Source organism: Coregonus clupeaformis, chromosome 32 (assembly GCF_020615455.1).
Source record: "Coregonus clupeaformis isolate EN_2021a chromosome 32, ASM2061545v1, whole genome shotgun sequence".
Taxonomy (NCBI): domain Eukaryota; kingdom Metazoa; phylum Chordata; class Actinopteri; order Salmoniformes; family Salmonidae; genus Coregonus; species Coregonus clupeaformis.
In genome coordinates this window covers 2,757,068-2,773,873 of record NC_059223.1, presented here as the reverse complement: position 1 = coordinate 2,773,873, position 16,806 = coordinate 2,757,068, and the positions used below count along the sequence as shown (strand labels likewise).

Genomic DNA, 16,806 nt, shown 5'->3' with positions numbered 1-16,806 from the left:
AACAACTACACAACTCTCTAGAAGGGCTACAAGTGATCTAAACATGATCTAAAATTAACGTCAATCACCACATTACACTGCATTAATTCACATAAAATATGTACAAATAATAGAATATAAGAACACATACAAGTATGAAATATAATAGTTTTTTATTTTTACCTGTCTGTACCACATGGCTTGTTCTATCCCCGCTCTGGTGTCCAGTCCTGGCTTGGAGTCCTCCTTCCCATGGTGCCCCCCTTCGCTCAGCTTCATCTTCAGCCCCTCGGACTTGGATACCTCTCCTTTCAGGCCTGTGGCAGAGGCCTTGGAGGGCTCCGAGGGAGAGTCTCTGGTCTTACCCTGGTTCTGTTGGGTCTTGTTGGCCAGGCTGTCTGTTTTGCTGGGCGCCTTTGAGAGAGTGGGTGGCCCAGAGGCCTTCTGCTTCCACTCCTCCTTCATGGAGGCCTCGCGTTCCTTCATGGCCGCCACGTCAGAGCTCTTCTTCTCCGCCACTGCCGCCCGGTGCTGCTCGGAGAGCACCTGGCGCTGGCGCTCCTCGTACTGCTGCCGGTAGGCCGGGTTGGTGTTGAGCAGGTGGTTGTGGTAGGCCTGGTCCGGGTGGTAGGCGTACGGGGGAACGTAGGCGTACTGGTTGTAGTAGAGAGGCTGCATGTACATGTTGGAGCGCTGTTGAATGACTGACTGCTGCTGCTGTTGTTGTTGTTGTTGTTGTTGATGATGATGTTGTTGTTGACTGGAGGCGTTCATCTCGAGTTTGCGCTCTTCGTGAGGCTCCACTTTGACCTTGTCCTCCACATGCTCCTGGTCGTCCTCACGCTTCACTTTCACCACCGGACTTTCGCTGTGCGGCATGCCCGGGTTGGCGGCACCGGGGCTGGGGCAGGTGTAGTTGGGTGAGTAGTAGGCCTCGTAGCCGGCGTAGTACGGAGACTCCTTGTTGGGCGTCTGGTTGGGGAACAGGGCTTTCTTGGCTCCTTCTCTGATGCCTTGGTCCTCCACCTTGACCTTCACCCCTTCCACTAGTCTGCCCTCGCCGTCCTCCCCTGCGTCTGAGATGTCCGAGTACGCCGGGCTGTTGGTCTTGACCGAGGAGTTGTCGGCTCCGCCACCATTCTGGGTGACCACGTGGAGGGGCGTGAGGGGCTGAGGCATTCCCGTGCCGTCTATCCGGCTGGCCACCCCTATGGACAGACTGGGGGCGTTGTCGGTGAAGCTGTAGATCTTATCCGCCTCGGCCTTGATGCTTGCCAGACGGCTCTGGTGGGGGTCCGAGGAACCGTTAAGGAGCCCGTCTCCTTTGCCCGGCTCCGAGGACTCAGAGTAGGGGCTCTTGCCCTCCTCTGGTTTCCCCCCTTTCCCCAGAGGCTTGGGACTGTCTGCCTCCTTCCCACTCTCTTTCTTCTTCTTCTCCTTCTTCTTCTTCTCTTTTGAAGCACCGGAAGCAGGGTTCAGAGCGGCAGGGTCTCCCATCGCGGCGGGGGGTTTGGGGGGCTGGGCGCCCTTCATCTGGGGGCTTTTGGGGACACCCTGCATCATAGGGGGCATCCCTAAGGAGGCATTGGGGTTCCCCCCTGCAGGGAAAGAGGAGGCCTGCAGGGAGTAGAGCTGCTGGGAGGCTAAGCTCCCTGGGGGTACGGGCCGGGATGATGACTTCATGTTCTTCTGAGAAGGTTTGTCGGTCTTGGACTTTTTGTGAGACTTGGACTTTTCCATGCCGTCATTGCTGGCCTCGTCGGTGAGACAGGGCGCGTCGTCGCAGCCTTCCATTGGCGTGCCGCTTGCTTCAGGGTCAGCGTCACCACCCTTCTTTTTACTCTGTTTGGAACTAAACTTGCCCGGGGAAGGGGACGGACTCTGGCAGTCAAAACCCCTGCCTTTGGGGGTGACGGACCGTGCAGGAGACAGGCAGCCTTTGTGAGAGCTGGAGGCCCCGTTGCAGTTCCCCGGCTCAGGGTGAAGCGTGGAGTCCTCCCCGTACTCACTGTCCCCATCCAGGTCCAGCTTGATGTCCTCGTCGTCGTTGTGGGCACGTGCCTGGTGGTACTTGAGTCCGTTGATGTGCTTGTACTTCTTGTTGCAGCCGGGGTGCGGGCAGTCGATGAGGACCGGCGAGGGGCAGTTGCGGTCGAGCGTCGGGGGCTGGGGCTCAGTTTTAACAGAGGGGACGGGGGGAAGGATTGGAGGAGGCACCCCTCCTCCTCCGCTGTTGGAGTTGGTGCGCATGCGCTTGTTGCCTTTGGTGTCCTCAGAGCTGGAGTTGGGCTCCATGTCGGAGGCGGGTTTGGACTTGCGCTTGCTGGCTGACGAGGGGCTGGCCTTGACGTCCTCTGTGTTGCTGTTGGGCGGCGTGCGGCGCTCTGACGACGTCTGGCTGCCCCGCCGGCCCTTGCTGTTGTTGTTGTTGGCAGCACGCGTCTTGGTGGTGCCGCTGCCCTTGTTGTCCGAGGAGTTGCTGTTCTCGTTGACGGGTGTGTTGCTGTTGGGTCTCATCCTCTTGCCCCGGCCCTTCCTCATCTCCAAGTCACTGGTGGGGGACTCACAGAACCTGAGCAGACAAGAGGACGTAGACGTTAGCAAAATTACATTATGCATGCCAAAAACTAAATGTCATTTAAAAAGGGTTGACTGACAGAAATGTAGGCAGAATACAAAATTACACTAAATAGCTAGGTTCCATCCAATTTGCAACAGATTTTGATGAAAATATTTTAAGATCGCCATAAAACAATATGCGCATTTACCACCAGAGATGCGTTTCCATCAAAATGACTTGTTGCGGATAAAAGGCTGTGCGTGATGACATAGTGCACATAAAAATAACTTTTGTCACAAAAACTGTTGGTTATATAGCGAGCGTGCCCACTCTGACTTTGGCACGTGCACTTTACCCAACAGTGTGGGTCGGCTACCTACATTATGAGATTATTATTTGTATTTGTCAAAACGGCAGCCAAGCATCGATCATCATGTCATCAGAATAAGACCCTTGATATTTATTGGAAAGGAGCATCAACCTTTTCACCTTGCACTTTCACCACCCTGTGAAGTTCATCATCATTTTAAATTCATCTGTAGCCTAATAAACGGCATGCTTTCCCGAGTCGTAATGGGAGGACCACACAACATACGTTTATTTCGATATGATGGTTATTACATAAATATTTGCGCATAAAGGCGTATCCACCGCCATTTCTCGCATAATCAATTTTACCGACACAAAAAGACTCCACCATGTCGAGTGAACAAATAGTCTGTCGCCGTTTATAAAATTGTACCGGCACATCCTGTTTCCATCAGCCCGGTTGTGAATTTTTTCATGCGTCAGGTAATTCAATCGCATTAAATGTTTGGATGGAAACCTGGTTAATGATATGCTCCAAAGTAATGCTCAAATTCTACATTTCTAGATAAGACAACATTAAATTGGGTCTGTAACATCAAGCCTTACACAAAAAATATAGGGTGAAATTCCTTTTCTGTTTTTTATTTTAACCAAATAATGAGTGAACATTAGTTGCAGAAGAAAGAGTGAACATCTACACTATATATTTGAAAGTATGTGGACACCCCTTCAAATTAGTGGATTTTGGCTATTTCCGCCACACCCGTTGCTGACAGGTATATAAAATCGAGCACACAGCCATGTAATCTCCATAGACAAACATTGGCAGTAGAATGGCCTAACTGAAGAGCTCAGTGACTTTCAACGTGACACCATCATAGGATGCCACCTTTCCAACAAGTCAGTTTGTCAAATTTCTGCCCAGCTAGAGCTGCCCCGGTCAACTGTAAGTGCTGTTATTGTGAAGTAGAAACGTCTAGGAGCAACAACGGCTCAGCCGCGAAGTGGTAGGCCACACAAGCTCACAGAACGGGACCGCCGAGTGCTGAAGCGCGTAAAAAAGGTTGCAACGCTCACTACAGAGTTCCAAACTGCCTCTGGAAGCAACGTCAGCACAATAACTGTTCGTTGGGAGCTTCACGAAATGGGTTTCCATGGCCGTGCAGCCGCACACAAGCCTAAGATCACCATGCACAATGGCAAGCGTCGGCTGGAGTGGTGTAAAGCTCGCCGCCATTGGACTCTGGAGCAGTGGAAACACGTTCTCTGGAGTGATGAATCACGGTTCACCATCTGACAGTCCAACGTCCTTTGCATATACTCCAGAATGTTATGAAGAGTGATCAGATGAATTGCAATTAATTGCAAAGTCCCTCTTTGCCATGAAAATGAACTTAACCCCCCCAAAATATCTCCACTGCATTTCAGCCCTGCCACAAAAGGACCAGCTGACATCATGTCAGTGATTCTCTCCTTAACACAGATGAGAGTGTTGACGAGGACAAGGCTGGAGATCACTCTGTCATGCTGATTGAGTTAGAATAACAGACTGGAAGCTTTAAAAGGAGGGTGGTGCTTGAAATCATTGTTCTTCCTCTGTTAACCATGGTTACCTGCAAGGAAACACGTGCCGTCATCACAAAAAGGGCTTCACTGGCAAGGATATTGCTGCTACTAAGATTGCACCTAAATCAACCATTTATCGGATCATCAAGAACTTCAAGGAGAGAGGTTCAATTGTTGTGAAGAAGGCTTCAGGGCACCCAAGAAAGTCCAGCAAGCGCCAGGACCGTCTCCTAAAGTTGATTCAGCTGCAGGATCGGGGCACCACCAGTGCAGAGCTTGCTCAGGAATGGCAGCAGGCAGGTGTGAGTGCATCTGCACGCACAGTGAGGCGAAGACTTTTGGAGGATGGCCCTGGTGTCAAGAAGGGCACTTCTCTCCAGGAAAAACTTCAGGGACAGACTCATATTATGCAAAAGGTACAGGGATTGGACTGCTGAGGACTGGGGTAAAGTCATTTTCTCTGATGAATCCCCTTTCCGATAGTTTGGGGCATCCGGAAAAAAGCTTGTCCGGAGAAGACAAGGTGAGCGCTACCATCAGTCCTGTGTCATGTCAACAGTAAAGCATCCTGAGACCATTCATGTGTGGGGTTGCTTCTCAGCCAAGGGAGTGGGCTCACTCACAATTTTGCCTAATAACACAGCCATGAATAAAGAATGGTACCAACACATCCTCCGAGAGCAACTTCTCCCAACCATCCAAGAACAGTTTGGTGACAAACAATGCCTTTTACAGCATGATGGAGCACCTTGCCATAAGGCAAAAGTGATAACTAAGTGGCTCGCGGAACAAAACATCAACATTTTGGGTCCATGGCCAGGAAACTCCCCAGACCTTAATCTCATTGAGAACTTGTGGTCAATCCTCAAGAGGCGGGTGGACAAACAGAAACCCACAAATTCTGACAAACTCCAAGCATTGATTATGCAAGAATGGGCTGCCATCAGTCAGGATGTGGCCCAGAAGTTAATTGACAGCATGCCAAGGCGGATTGCAGAGGTTTTGAAAAAGAAGGGTCAACACTGCAAATATTGACTCTTTGCATAAACGTAATGTAATTGTCAATAAAAGCCTTTGACACGTATGGAATGCTTGTAATTATACTTCAGTATACCATAGTAACAAATGACAAAACATATCTAAAAACACTGAAGCAGCAAACTTTGTGAAGACCAATACTTGTGTCATTCTCAAAACTTTTGACCACGACTGTACAATGACATTCTAGACAATTCTGTGCTTCCAACTTTGTGGCAACAGTTTGGGGAAGGCCCTTTCCTGTTTCAAAATGACAATGCACTGTGCACAAAGCGAGGTCCATACAGAAATGGTTTGTCGAGATCGGTGTGGAAGAACTTGACTGGCCTGCACAGAGCCCTGACCTTAACCCCATCGAACACCTTTGGGATGAATTGGAACGCCGACTGCGAGCCAGACCTAATCGCCCTACATCAGTGCCCGACCTCACTAATGCTCGTGGCTGAATGGAAGCAAGTCCCCACAGCAATGTTCCAACATCTAGTGGCAAGCCTTCCCCGAATAGTGGAGGATGTTATAGTAGCAAAGAGGGGACCAACTCCATATTAATGCCCATACCTTTGGTCATGTAGTGTACCTGCCTGGCAAATAATAAGTGGCATAATTCCCATCCCTAAAATAGAGTTGGGCCCCATGTCTCTTTGATAATAATGTAATTATCCCAGCAGTGAAGGTTAACAGTCTGTGACAAAGACACCGGTGCCCGGGATGACTCAGAACTTCCCCCCTCCAACCACTCCAAACTATTTCACCAGCAGCAGGGGATGAGAGTAAATCCGTAGGCCCACGGAGATGGAGGAATACAGACTCATTACTCATCGTGGAGCTGGAGAGAAGGTGGATTTGGTTTCCTGAAAGTTTGTTGAGCTGTTACTTTGCTGAGAGCCTTCAAATCAAACTGTCACAGTAAGCCCAGCTACAATGCATTTCTGAAAGCCAGTCTGTCGCAGGATAAAAGTGATAGAACACACTGTCATTCTCCCACGTCTCCTAGTACACAGTGAGACGTTTTGACTAAAGGTGGATGTGGCTGTGCAGAGCTTGAGTGGTATGGTCTTATCAAAAAATTTAAGCTAAACTCTCTGCGGTAGTTCAATGAGATGGGGATTCCAGGAATTAAAGAGCATGAGAAAATGAGCCAGTGCTGAGACAATGCTGCTGATAGGCGTTCTGGTCCCACCACGGCACTGGAGAATGTGATACAGTGTTGGGAAAAGCTATTAGCGCAATAATTGGATCCGGCAATCTGGCTTGGTGGACGATTCTATTTCTATCACGTCCTCTCGGGACGTCAGCAGTTTGCAGAACGTATCACCGAGCCCAAGATAAAGACTACAGTGGATAGGCAAGCACTGCTGCCCCCCTAGAGACAGGAGGTGAGGACTGACATCCAACAGCTAGCGTGATATAGATGGCAGATGGGCAGATTCATATCGGAGGAAAGGTGAGAGACCAAGTGCTAGAAGGGTAGATTATTTGTTTTAAATTGAGTATCTGATGTTTGATGGCCCCTGGTAATGCTCTTGTTTGACATCAAACACTACTAAGTACATGACTTATGGTACTGTGGAAAGATTATGGCCAGCGACCATTTTTCAATTACAATTCAGTATACGGAAGCCGTATGCCTAACGCCGATACCCGATTTCAAAATGTTCAGTTGAATCCAATGAATGTTTAAAAGAGACAAAGTACCTAAAAATATGAACAGTCTAGAATGAAAGTGGAGAGAACTAATAAATGGTGGCGATGTGCTTACCTGGGAGGTGCCCAATCGTGTCGAGTACAGTCCAACAGGGTGCCGACGTAGCTCTTGTTTCTCCAGGTCACATTCACCACCAGCATGCCTGTGGGAAAACAACACCAAAAAGTCTTCATTTTTCATTGACAAGAGTCACGAGACTACTATACATCTGGACTAATGCTCTCACAACACCACCAAAGGGCTAAGGCAGAATAGAACGGTTGCTCCATCATTAAGAATGACCTCACGTTGTATTCTTCAACTAACCGGGGCCACTGCAACAGATCAGACAGGGGTTCCTGGGCATACTCTCAGAGCAGCCTCCCTATTATAATGTGTCAGTTCTCCATTACTGCTGTCTATTATAATGTGTGTCAGTTCTCCATTACTGCTGTCTATTATAATGTGTCAGTTCTCCATTACTGCTGTCTATTATAATGTGTCAGTTCTCCATTACTGCTGTCTATTATAATGTGTCAGTTCTCCATTACTGCTGTCTATTATAATGTGTCAGTTCCCCATTACTGCTGTCTATTATAATGTGTCAGTTCTCCATTACTGCTGTCTATTATAATGTGTCAGTTCTCCATTACTGCTGTCTATTATAATGTGTCAGTTCTCCATTACTGCTGTCTATTATAATGTGTCAGTTCTCCATTACTGCTGTCTATTATAATGTGTCAGTTCTCCATTACTGCTGTCTATTATAATGTGTCAGTTCTCCATTACTGCTGTCTATTATAATGTGTCAGTTCTCCATTACTGCTGTCTATTATAATGTGTCAGTTCTCCATTACTGCTGTCTATTATAATGTGTCAGTTCTCCATTACTGCTGTCTATTATAATGTGTCAGTTCCCCATTACTGCTGTCTATTATAACGTGTCAGTTCTCCATTACTGCTGTCTATTATAATGTGTCAGTTCTCCATTACTGCTGTCTATTATGTGTCAGTTCTCCATTACTGCTGTCTATTATAATGTGTCAGTTCTCCATTACTGCTGTCTATTATAATGTGTCAGTTCTCCATTACTGCTGTCTATTATAATGTGTCAGTTCTCCATTACTGCTGTCTATTATAATGTGTCAGTTCTCCATTACTGCTGTCTATTATAATGTGTCAGTTCTCCATTACTGCGGTCTATTATAATGTGTCAGTTCTCCATTATTCGGTAGCACCGAGGGTTCCTTCTTATTTGTATGTAAAATGATTTGCTGTCCTCCATCTTAACTTTGCTACCAAGCAACAGACTAAAAAAAAAACATATGACGCCTTTGCTTTAGTGATGGCTCTGTAGTTCATATTCAGCCTGCGGGTTTAACGATCCAGCCGAGCTTAATGATTCTGCTAGGAGCCCTTAGCGGAGTGCCAGAGCAAAGATATTGTTAAATGAATGTCTGATGTTCTGGGCATCAGCAGCCAGCGCCGCAAGAGAGAAGCTGGAACCCGATACAGGAATATCCTCCACTTTGCTGGTATGGGGCCGACTGTGGGGCCGACTAGGGGGCCGACTAGGGGGCCGACTGTGGGGCCGACTAGGGGGCCGACTGTGGGGCCGAATAGGGGGCCGACTGTGGGGGCCGACTGGCGTTAAGTTGGCAGTATTCAGAACTAGTAGAATTTCTAGGCATGCATGGCCAGGCTAGGAGATATATGACCTGGCATGTTAAATCCAAGTTTAGCTTGAGGTGAGATCATCCAATGGGATGACTGGCCTAGATCACACACAGTGGTGGAAATCACAGATCAGTTTGGAGGATAACAAGATACACCAACACTGATAGGTTAGGAAGTCTGCCTTACAGGTATAGGCTATACTTCCCTCCCTAACTTTGTTGCTCTTCTTCAATGACCACGCATAAAAGAAAAACATGCAGTAACTGTTTAAGGCTGATCATAATATACGACACACAGACTGATCTAAAGCTGATGAGGATTTATGACAGGTGATAACTTGCAAGGAAAGTCATTCTTTTTCTCAGACAAATTCAATAATAAAAGCACCTACCAAAAAGCATAGGGTTGCAGACGAGAGCAAGTAGTCTCCCGGTTTAACAGCAGCCTAGATGTATTACCCCATACCCAGCCCAGCCCCGCCCGGTGACCTCAGCATGCCATCTCAGCACTGCAGTAGAAACTGGAGTCTGCAGTGAAGTAACTTGTCTAATAGCACAAGAATGCTGGCTGGCAGCTTCCATTCCTGCCCGTATTTTATTAGCTCAGGAAACGTCTCTTTCTCCCCCGCTCTGTCTCCCTCTCCCTTTCCTGTGTCGACCCCCGTCCCCTCCAGCTTCTCTTCCCCAGTTCAGGTGTTGTTTGTCTTTCTGCTGCAGGACTGCCTCTGTGAGTGTATAAGGCATTTATACACAAGTTTACAGGAAACTGGAAAGCATTGTGATGGCCGGGTCATTGAGTTGGGCCTCCCTCTCTCCCTCTCTCCCCTAATGCAAAATGATACTGCCAGCCAATCCTGGCTGAATAGGAAAAAGCAACTGAACAGCTATCTTACACAGCAACATCTATGTTGTCTTTGGCATTTGGTCAGCTTTTAGCTCACTAAGTGAGTATGCGCTGTGCTCCAATATTGGCAGAATTTGTGTGCGCGTGTTAATACGTATTAAAATAAAAAAATTGTCATTGAAATACTGAAATGTAAACTGTACAGCTAATCAGTTTAGGAGAGGGGTTTATTGTAGCCATGTCGCAATGCCAATATCAGCAAACAAAGACATCATACGACATAACAAATTAAGCAGATTATTTCAACAGTTAAGAATGCAGTTACAAACTGACAAAGGCTGAAATCCAGAATGTTTTTGTAGCTTGTTATCTGTTTATTCACAGGGGTGATCTCTCTGTGTAGGCTCTGGACTTGTTTGCACGTGATCTCTCTGTGTAGTCTCTGGACTTGTTTGCGCGTGATCTCTCTGTGTATTCTGTGGACTTGTTTGCGCGTGATCTCTCTGTGTAGTCTCTGGACCTGTTTGCACGTGATCTCTCTGTGTAGTCTCTGGACTTGTTTGCGGTAAAACGACCAGACGGGGTCAGTAAGAAAAACAAGGCCAACCTTTTGAAATGAGAGTTCAGTGGGGGAAGCAGGCAGAGATATCAGCGGTAGCACTTCCTCCACCCCATCTCCCACTTTCTCTCACTCCTCCCCCCACCATCTCCCCTTCCCTCCCTCCCCCCTTTCTATTAACCTCATTAGGGTCGCCTGAGCCAAGTGATTGAAATCAACATTAATGAGAACGATTGGCCTGTAATTTCCTCTCAGTTCCACTGAGCAACAAATGGCGCCCCTGTCCCTGAACCCTCCACCACTGGACTCCTTGGTTCCTGTATACTATTAATGAATAAGACCCTAATGGCAGAGAATATCAGTCAGGGGGTTGTTCCTGGCTGCATGGGTCAGCGGCTCCCAGGTCTCCACTGACGTGTTTCATTAGGTTACTGGGAGCTCCATATTCAGCTCCCCTGCAGCTGGTCAAGTCTGCAGGCCACAGGGCCACGGCCGACCCCTGACCTCTCCTACTCAACACGCCTCTAACCGCTTCTCAGCATTCTCCGACCGCGATTATGAAGGTTTAAAGCTAATAGAAGTCCTTTAGGTACCTCAGATTTCTCCTGCTCCACACATCTCAGTGGTTTTGGCCTTTTTCTCTGACCATTCCAATTAAAAAGGGGCAATCTGCAGTTGAAACAACAACAAAGTGGACACCCCGCCACTTGTTTTGCCCCTTTCAAGGTTCAGCTCTAATATGAGTTTGTTACAATCTCTTTAACTGCTACAAATGTAGCTAAGACAAATATGAAAGATCATGTCACTGAAATAAGAGAAGGTTGAAGACATTTGTCAATGTACATCATTCGCCAACAGTTTTAATTAAAAGTTTAGGTTGTTAAGAGAAAAGGTTGTGTAAAATTGCTTTAATAATCCTGCTAAAAGCCTTGAGCAAAAGCTCAAATCGTTCATATGCGCCGTTCAACCAGCTGAGGTAATTATCACGGTGCTCACACACACACAGCGAGTGACTGATGTAAACCTGCCTGCTAATAAGGTTTGGAAACCTCGACGTGTCCCTGTGGGGGTTGGCACTTTGCTCACACCAGCCATTTTGCTACGACAGACTGGTTCATCAAGGGACCGTGGAGACAAGAAAGTGAGAACTCAGAGAAAAAGGTTGTGTTAGAAATGCTGGTATGTAGTGAACACACATCAGTTAACTACAGGGGAATGATACAGGCATTGTACTAATAACTGAAGCTTGCATTAATGGTGTACAACAAAAAGCTAGCGAGAAAGATTAAATACATGTGGCATTTGAAACTGTGAAATACTTTTGATAAGCGCAAGATGCATATCGAACACAGTAGCATTCAAATTACAATATGAGTCTCAATTTAAAGAACACACCAGTAGCTTTATTTCTTGTAGTGTCAATGTCAGAAAGCCTACTAGTAACATTGACTTCCCACCAGCCACCACACATTCAAATCAGAGTGGAGGTTGAAATCAAAGGCTTGTGTCATCATGCATTGTATCACATCGGGTGATGAAGGGTTAATACACACACACACACACACACACACACAGCGCCCAATAGAAACGTATGTAACACATGCTCAAACTATAACCTCAGCATCTGATTAACTTGCCGATTCAACATTTTCACCAGAAAAGCGAAGTCTGAAAAGGTCATATAATTCCATTCTTCCATGGTTTGAGTGATAACTGGGTTATTTGTATGCCTTTTACATGGTTATAATGTTGTTAGCAGAATGATGTTTTCCTCCTGAAAATGAGCTCCTGTCGGGTCTTATTGTGTGTCAGTCACGCTGTATGAATGTGCACTAAACATTCTGAAAGCAAGATGCATACCGGAGAGGAGAGGATAAATTGATAACATTTCCTGTTTGACATTTATATTGAATGTAAGTGATAGATGATTTCTGGAGCGGCACTGAACAAAGAAATTACTGATGTCTTGGCTAAATCTCAACGTTCATGTCCAAAACGTCCAATATGGGTTGAAGCCAGATCCATCTCTTTATGATACAGTTATTTTGGTGGGGAATCGAGTTTTTAAAAGGAACATTAGTCAAATGGTAGTTGTGGTGTGTAACATGGTATCTCTTAATGACTTCAGTGGTCAGGGGCCATTGGAGCTCCCTCTGGGCCCTCTATTGCTTTTACATCAAGGCTATTGGAGTGGGCTAGGGTCTATTGGAGTGGGCTAGGGTCTATTGGAGTGGGCTAGGGTCTATTGGAGTGGGCTAGGGTCTATTGGAGTGGGCTAGGGTCTATTGGAGTGGGCTAGGGTCTATTGGAGTGGGCTAGGGTCTATTGGAGTGGGCTAGGGTCTATTGGAGTGGGTTAGGGTCTATTGGAGTGGGTTAGGGTCTATTGGAGTGGGTTATGGTCTATTGGAGTGGGCTAGGGTCTATTGGAGTGGGTTAGGGTCTATTGGAGTGGGCTAGGGTCTATTGGAGTTGGTTAGGGTCTATTGGAGTGGGCTAGGGTCTATTGGAGTGGGTTAGGGTCTATTGGAGTGGGTTAGGGTCTATTGGAGTGGGTTAGGGTATATTGGAGTGGGCTAGGGTCTATTGGAGTGGGCTAGGGTCTATTGGAGTGGGCTAGGGTCTATTGGAGTGGGCTAGGGTCTATTGGAGTGGGTTAGGGTCTATTGGAGTGGAGTGGGCTAGGGTCTATTGGAGTGGGCTAGGGTCTATTGGAGTGGGCTAGGGTCTATTGGAGTGGGCTAGGGTCTATTGGAGTGGGCTAGGGTCTATTGGAGTGGGCTAGGGTCTATTGGAGTGGGCTAGGGTCTATTGGAGTGGGCTAGGGTCTATTGGAGTGGGCTAGGGTCTATTGGAGTGGGCTAGGGTCTATTGGAGTGGGCTAGGGTCTATTGGAGTGGGTTAGGGTCTATTGGAGTGGGCTAGGGTCTATTGGAGTGGGGCTAGGGTCTATTGGAGTGGGCTAGGGTCTATTGGAGTGGGCTAGGGTCTATTGGAGTGGGTTAGGGTCTATTGGAGTGGAGTGGGCTAGGGTCTATTGGAGTGGGCTAGGGTCTATTGGAGTGGGTTAGGGTCTATTGGAGTGGGCTAGGGTCTATTGGAGTGGGCTAGGGTCTATTGGAGTGGGCTAGGGTCTATTGGAGTGGGCTAGGGTCTATTGGAGTGGGCTAGGGTCTGTTGGAGTGGGCTAGGGTCTATTGGAGTGGGCTAGGGTCTATTGGAGTGGGCTAGGGTCTATTGGAGTGGGTTAGGGTCTATTGGAGTGGGCTAGGGTCTATTGGAGTGGGCTAGGGTCTATTGGAGTGGGCTAGGGTCTATTGGAGTGGGCTAGGGTCTATTGGAGTGGGTTAGGGTCTATTGGAGTGGGTTAGGGTCTATTGGAGTGGGCTAGGGTCTATTGGAGTGGGCTAGGGTCTATTGGAGTGGGCTAGGGTCTATTGGAGTGGGCTAGGGTCTATTGGAGTGGGTTAAGGTCTATTGGAGTGGGCTAGGGTCTATTGGAGTGGGCTAGGGTCTATTGGAGTGGGTTAGGGTCTATTGGAGTGGGCTAGGGTCTATTGGAGTGGGCTAGGGTCTATTGGAGTGGGCTAGGGTCTATTGGAGTGGGCTAGGGTCTATTGGAGTGGGCTAGGGTCTATTGGAGTGGGTTAAGGTTAGGGTCTATTGGAGTGGGCTAGGGTCTATTGGAGTGGGCTAGGGTCTATTGGAGTGGGCTAGGGTCTATTGGAGTGGGCTAGGGTCTATTGGAGTGGGCTAGGGTCTATTGGAGTGGGCTAGGGTCTATTGGAGTGGGCTAGGGTCTATTGGAGTGGGCTAGGGTCTATTGGAGTGGGTAAGGGTCTATTGGAGTGGGTTAGGGTCTATTGGAGTGGGCTAGGGTCTATTGGAGTGGGTTAAGGTCAGGGTCTATTGGAGTGGGCTAGGGTCTATTGGAGTGGGCTAGGGTCTATTGGAGTGGGTAAGGGTCTATTGGAGTGGGTTAGGGTCTATTGGAGTGGGCTAGGGTCTATTGGAGTGGGTTAAGGTCAGGGTCTATTGGAGTGGGTTAGGGTCTATTGGAGTGGGTTAAGGTTAGGGTCTATTGGAGTGGGTTAAGGTATATTGGAGTGGGTTAGGGTCTATTGGAGTGGGTTAAGGTATATTGGAGTGGGTTAGGGTCTATTGGAGTGTATAGAAGAATGCAGTTGTCAGCCAGAAAGAATGGGCCTGCCCTTTAGCCAGCATGGAATTTCAATTCCAAATGGGTCTTGTGTGGTGTGCTGCAAACAGCACCAGGGAAATTGGCCACTTCGACTATTGGACAAAGCCCATTGATATGAAGGGAAGACTACAGAAGGGAGGGAGGGAGGGAGGGAGGGAGGGAGGGAGAAAGCGAAGGCTCAATTGAACATCCATTTAATTTTTCCTTTCTTCCTGACATGTTAAAACAAGAGCTCTTTCGTGTTTCATTTTTTCCTACCCTTCTTTTTCCTCTCTGGCCAGTGTAGACCGCTACGGGCCTCTTGTCAACGTTCTCTCCGGTACGTCAAGGGCATAGCACTGAGCAAGCTCAAGGAGAGCAAGGCTCCTTTGTAAAAACATTTTCAACGAAGCCTTTGACAGGTGGCGGTGTTCAAAAGAGCAAGAGAGCACGTCCGGCAGTGAGCTACAGAGCCGAGCGCTCCTTTCATGAAAATAAAAGTCAGCGCTGCTTAAAAGACATCTCCAAATGTTTAGATAGTAATATCAGTTTCCGTAGCGACCTTTCTGCTCCGACGCCAAATAACTAACTACGGCGGCTAAAACTGACAGTCTTAATCCTCCAATTATGTAAAAGTATAAATAATCCACAAAACATGTTTCACAAACAGCCTGTATTATTGATCTATTAAGGCAGAGTGCCTGTGGGACCGCTAGGGGAATAGCCTGCTGTGTGTGGAGAGGGAAAGAGAGCGGTTGACAGGGGTAACACAGCTTTGGCGGGGGCTGCAGCGTTGGCTGGGAATCAGCTATGTTCCCTGGCCCTCGGAGCGTGAGGCTTTCTGGGCCGCGCTTCAAGAGCAATAAACTTCCCTACGATTTTCAGAGCTGACATTTTGGAGGTATCGGCGGCGTGCGAGGCCTGGGCGGGTTGGCTCGCTGCACTGCCGCGGAGACACTAGCCTGTCACCATATCCACGCTGAGGGATTTGTGTCAGAGCTCAGCCTTAAAATACCATTCCTGCTCCTCCCCTGGTCTTCATTTCCCACACTGCAAGCCGTCTGACTCAAACACCTCTCCCTCTCTCATTTCTCCTCTCTCATGTTAAGGGTTGAATGAGTCAGAGAGGGTGGAGACCGTACCAGCACCTTGACACGGGTGAAAAGCTCATTGACTCACATACGGATGCATAACTTCTCTTTAAAGGTCGCCATTTGGATGTCAAATATATCTATCTTGGTTGTTACCTTTAAGCGCAAATTATGTTGGATAAATCATTCATGCCGAGACTAGACATAATATCCGAAGCCTGGAGAAAAAGGTGAATCCGGCAGGGCATGTCCTTTCGGGACTAGCTTCTTTTATTTACCTCAACCACCATTCCTTTCTCCGGTGGTCTTTTATTCCGGCGAGGTGCAGACGTTTAACTGGAGTCTGTTGTTCATTGACTCCCACAAGGGCAAAAGGCAGAGGTGGAAATGCAGCTGTTGTGCATCGTGCTAAACCGCCTCCATACTCGCCACATTGCACGCCTGAGCAGCTCCATGTGAGAGTTGCCATGCAGGAGGCAGAACTGCTTAACATCACGGCTAATCACACTGTTCTCCGATTGGCTCTGGGGCTCTGCTTACTCATTTGGTTCCCATGTGTTAGGCTGTCTGTTTTTAAGTCTCTCTCGGGGAGGAGAAGGGGAACACTGGCTAATATGGAGCCTTGAAAAGGAACTCTCAGTAACTGGGCTTCTCCAATTAAACCCTAGCCAGTAGGTTGTTGTATGAGTTCAACCGTGGATACAACTTGCATAGGAGTATCTTCAACACGTAAGGAAAATGATGCTATTATAAAAGAGAATTTGTTCTCTTACCCGACTAAATAAAGGTTTAAAGGAAATGTCATATCACAAATAAAGGTAGAGATGTGTTACAAGCTATGGGGAGGTGTTTTAAAGTGCTTTTATCTATAATGATATTTCTCTACCAGAATACTTGTTTGTTCCACTGTCCACCCACACAGGGTGACACTGAGATATAGATCTGTCCACTTCAGAGAGACAAAACACTGGCTTCAAAGCGAGGGGATATGCACTCCGGCAACCCCAATGTTTCTCCAGCACCGGGGACCGTAACAACAGTCTACACCTGCAGAACAGAGTGCTTCTCCTCCCAATCCCCCCTCCCACCTCCCCCCTGAGCCCAGCACAGTGGAATCAGATGAAAACACTGGGGTCTATCAACTAACCCCCAAACAGCACCTGGGGAGAGAAAAAGACCCGAGGGCGGAGGGGGCGTTCTCTCTCTCCAAAGGAGACAGAACCAAAGAGCACACATAGTAGGTGCTGGCTGGCTGGCTGGCTGGCTGGCTTGCAGCCACGGTCATGTCACTAACAGATGTAGTAGCCTTGTCTGGAGCCGC

The 16,806-nt window shown here is 47.8% G+C and overlaps 1 protein-coding gene across 1 annotated transcript in view; it reads right to left on the bottom strand.

The window, feature by feature from the left end:
• The window catches only part of LOC121548160 (zinc finger protein 609), an 85,897-nt gene that overhangs the window by 5,991 nt on the left and 63,100 nt on the right, over positions 1 to 16,806 (bottom strand). Inside the window, 2 exon segments of the mRNA XM_041859506.2 lie at positions 163 to 2,551; positions 7,212 to 7,299. Of these exon segments, the coding sequence (XP_041715440.2) occupies positions 163 to 2,551; positions 7,212 to 7,299 (2,477 nt within the window).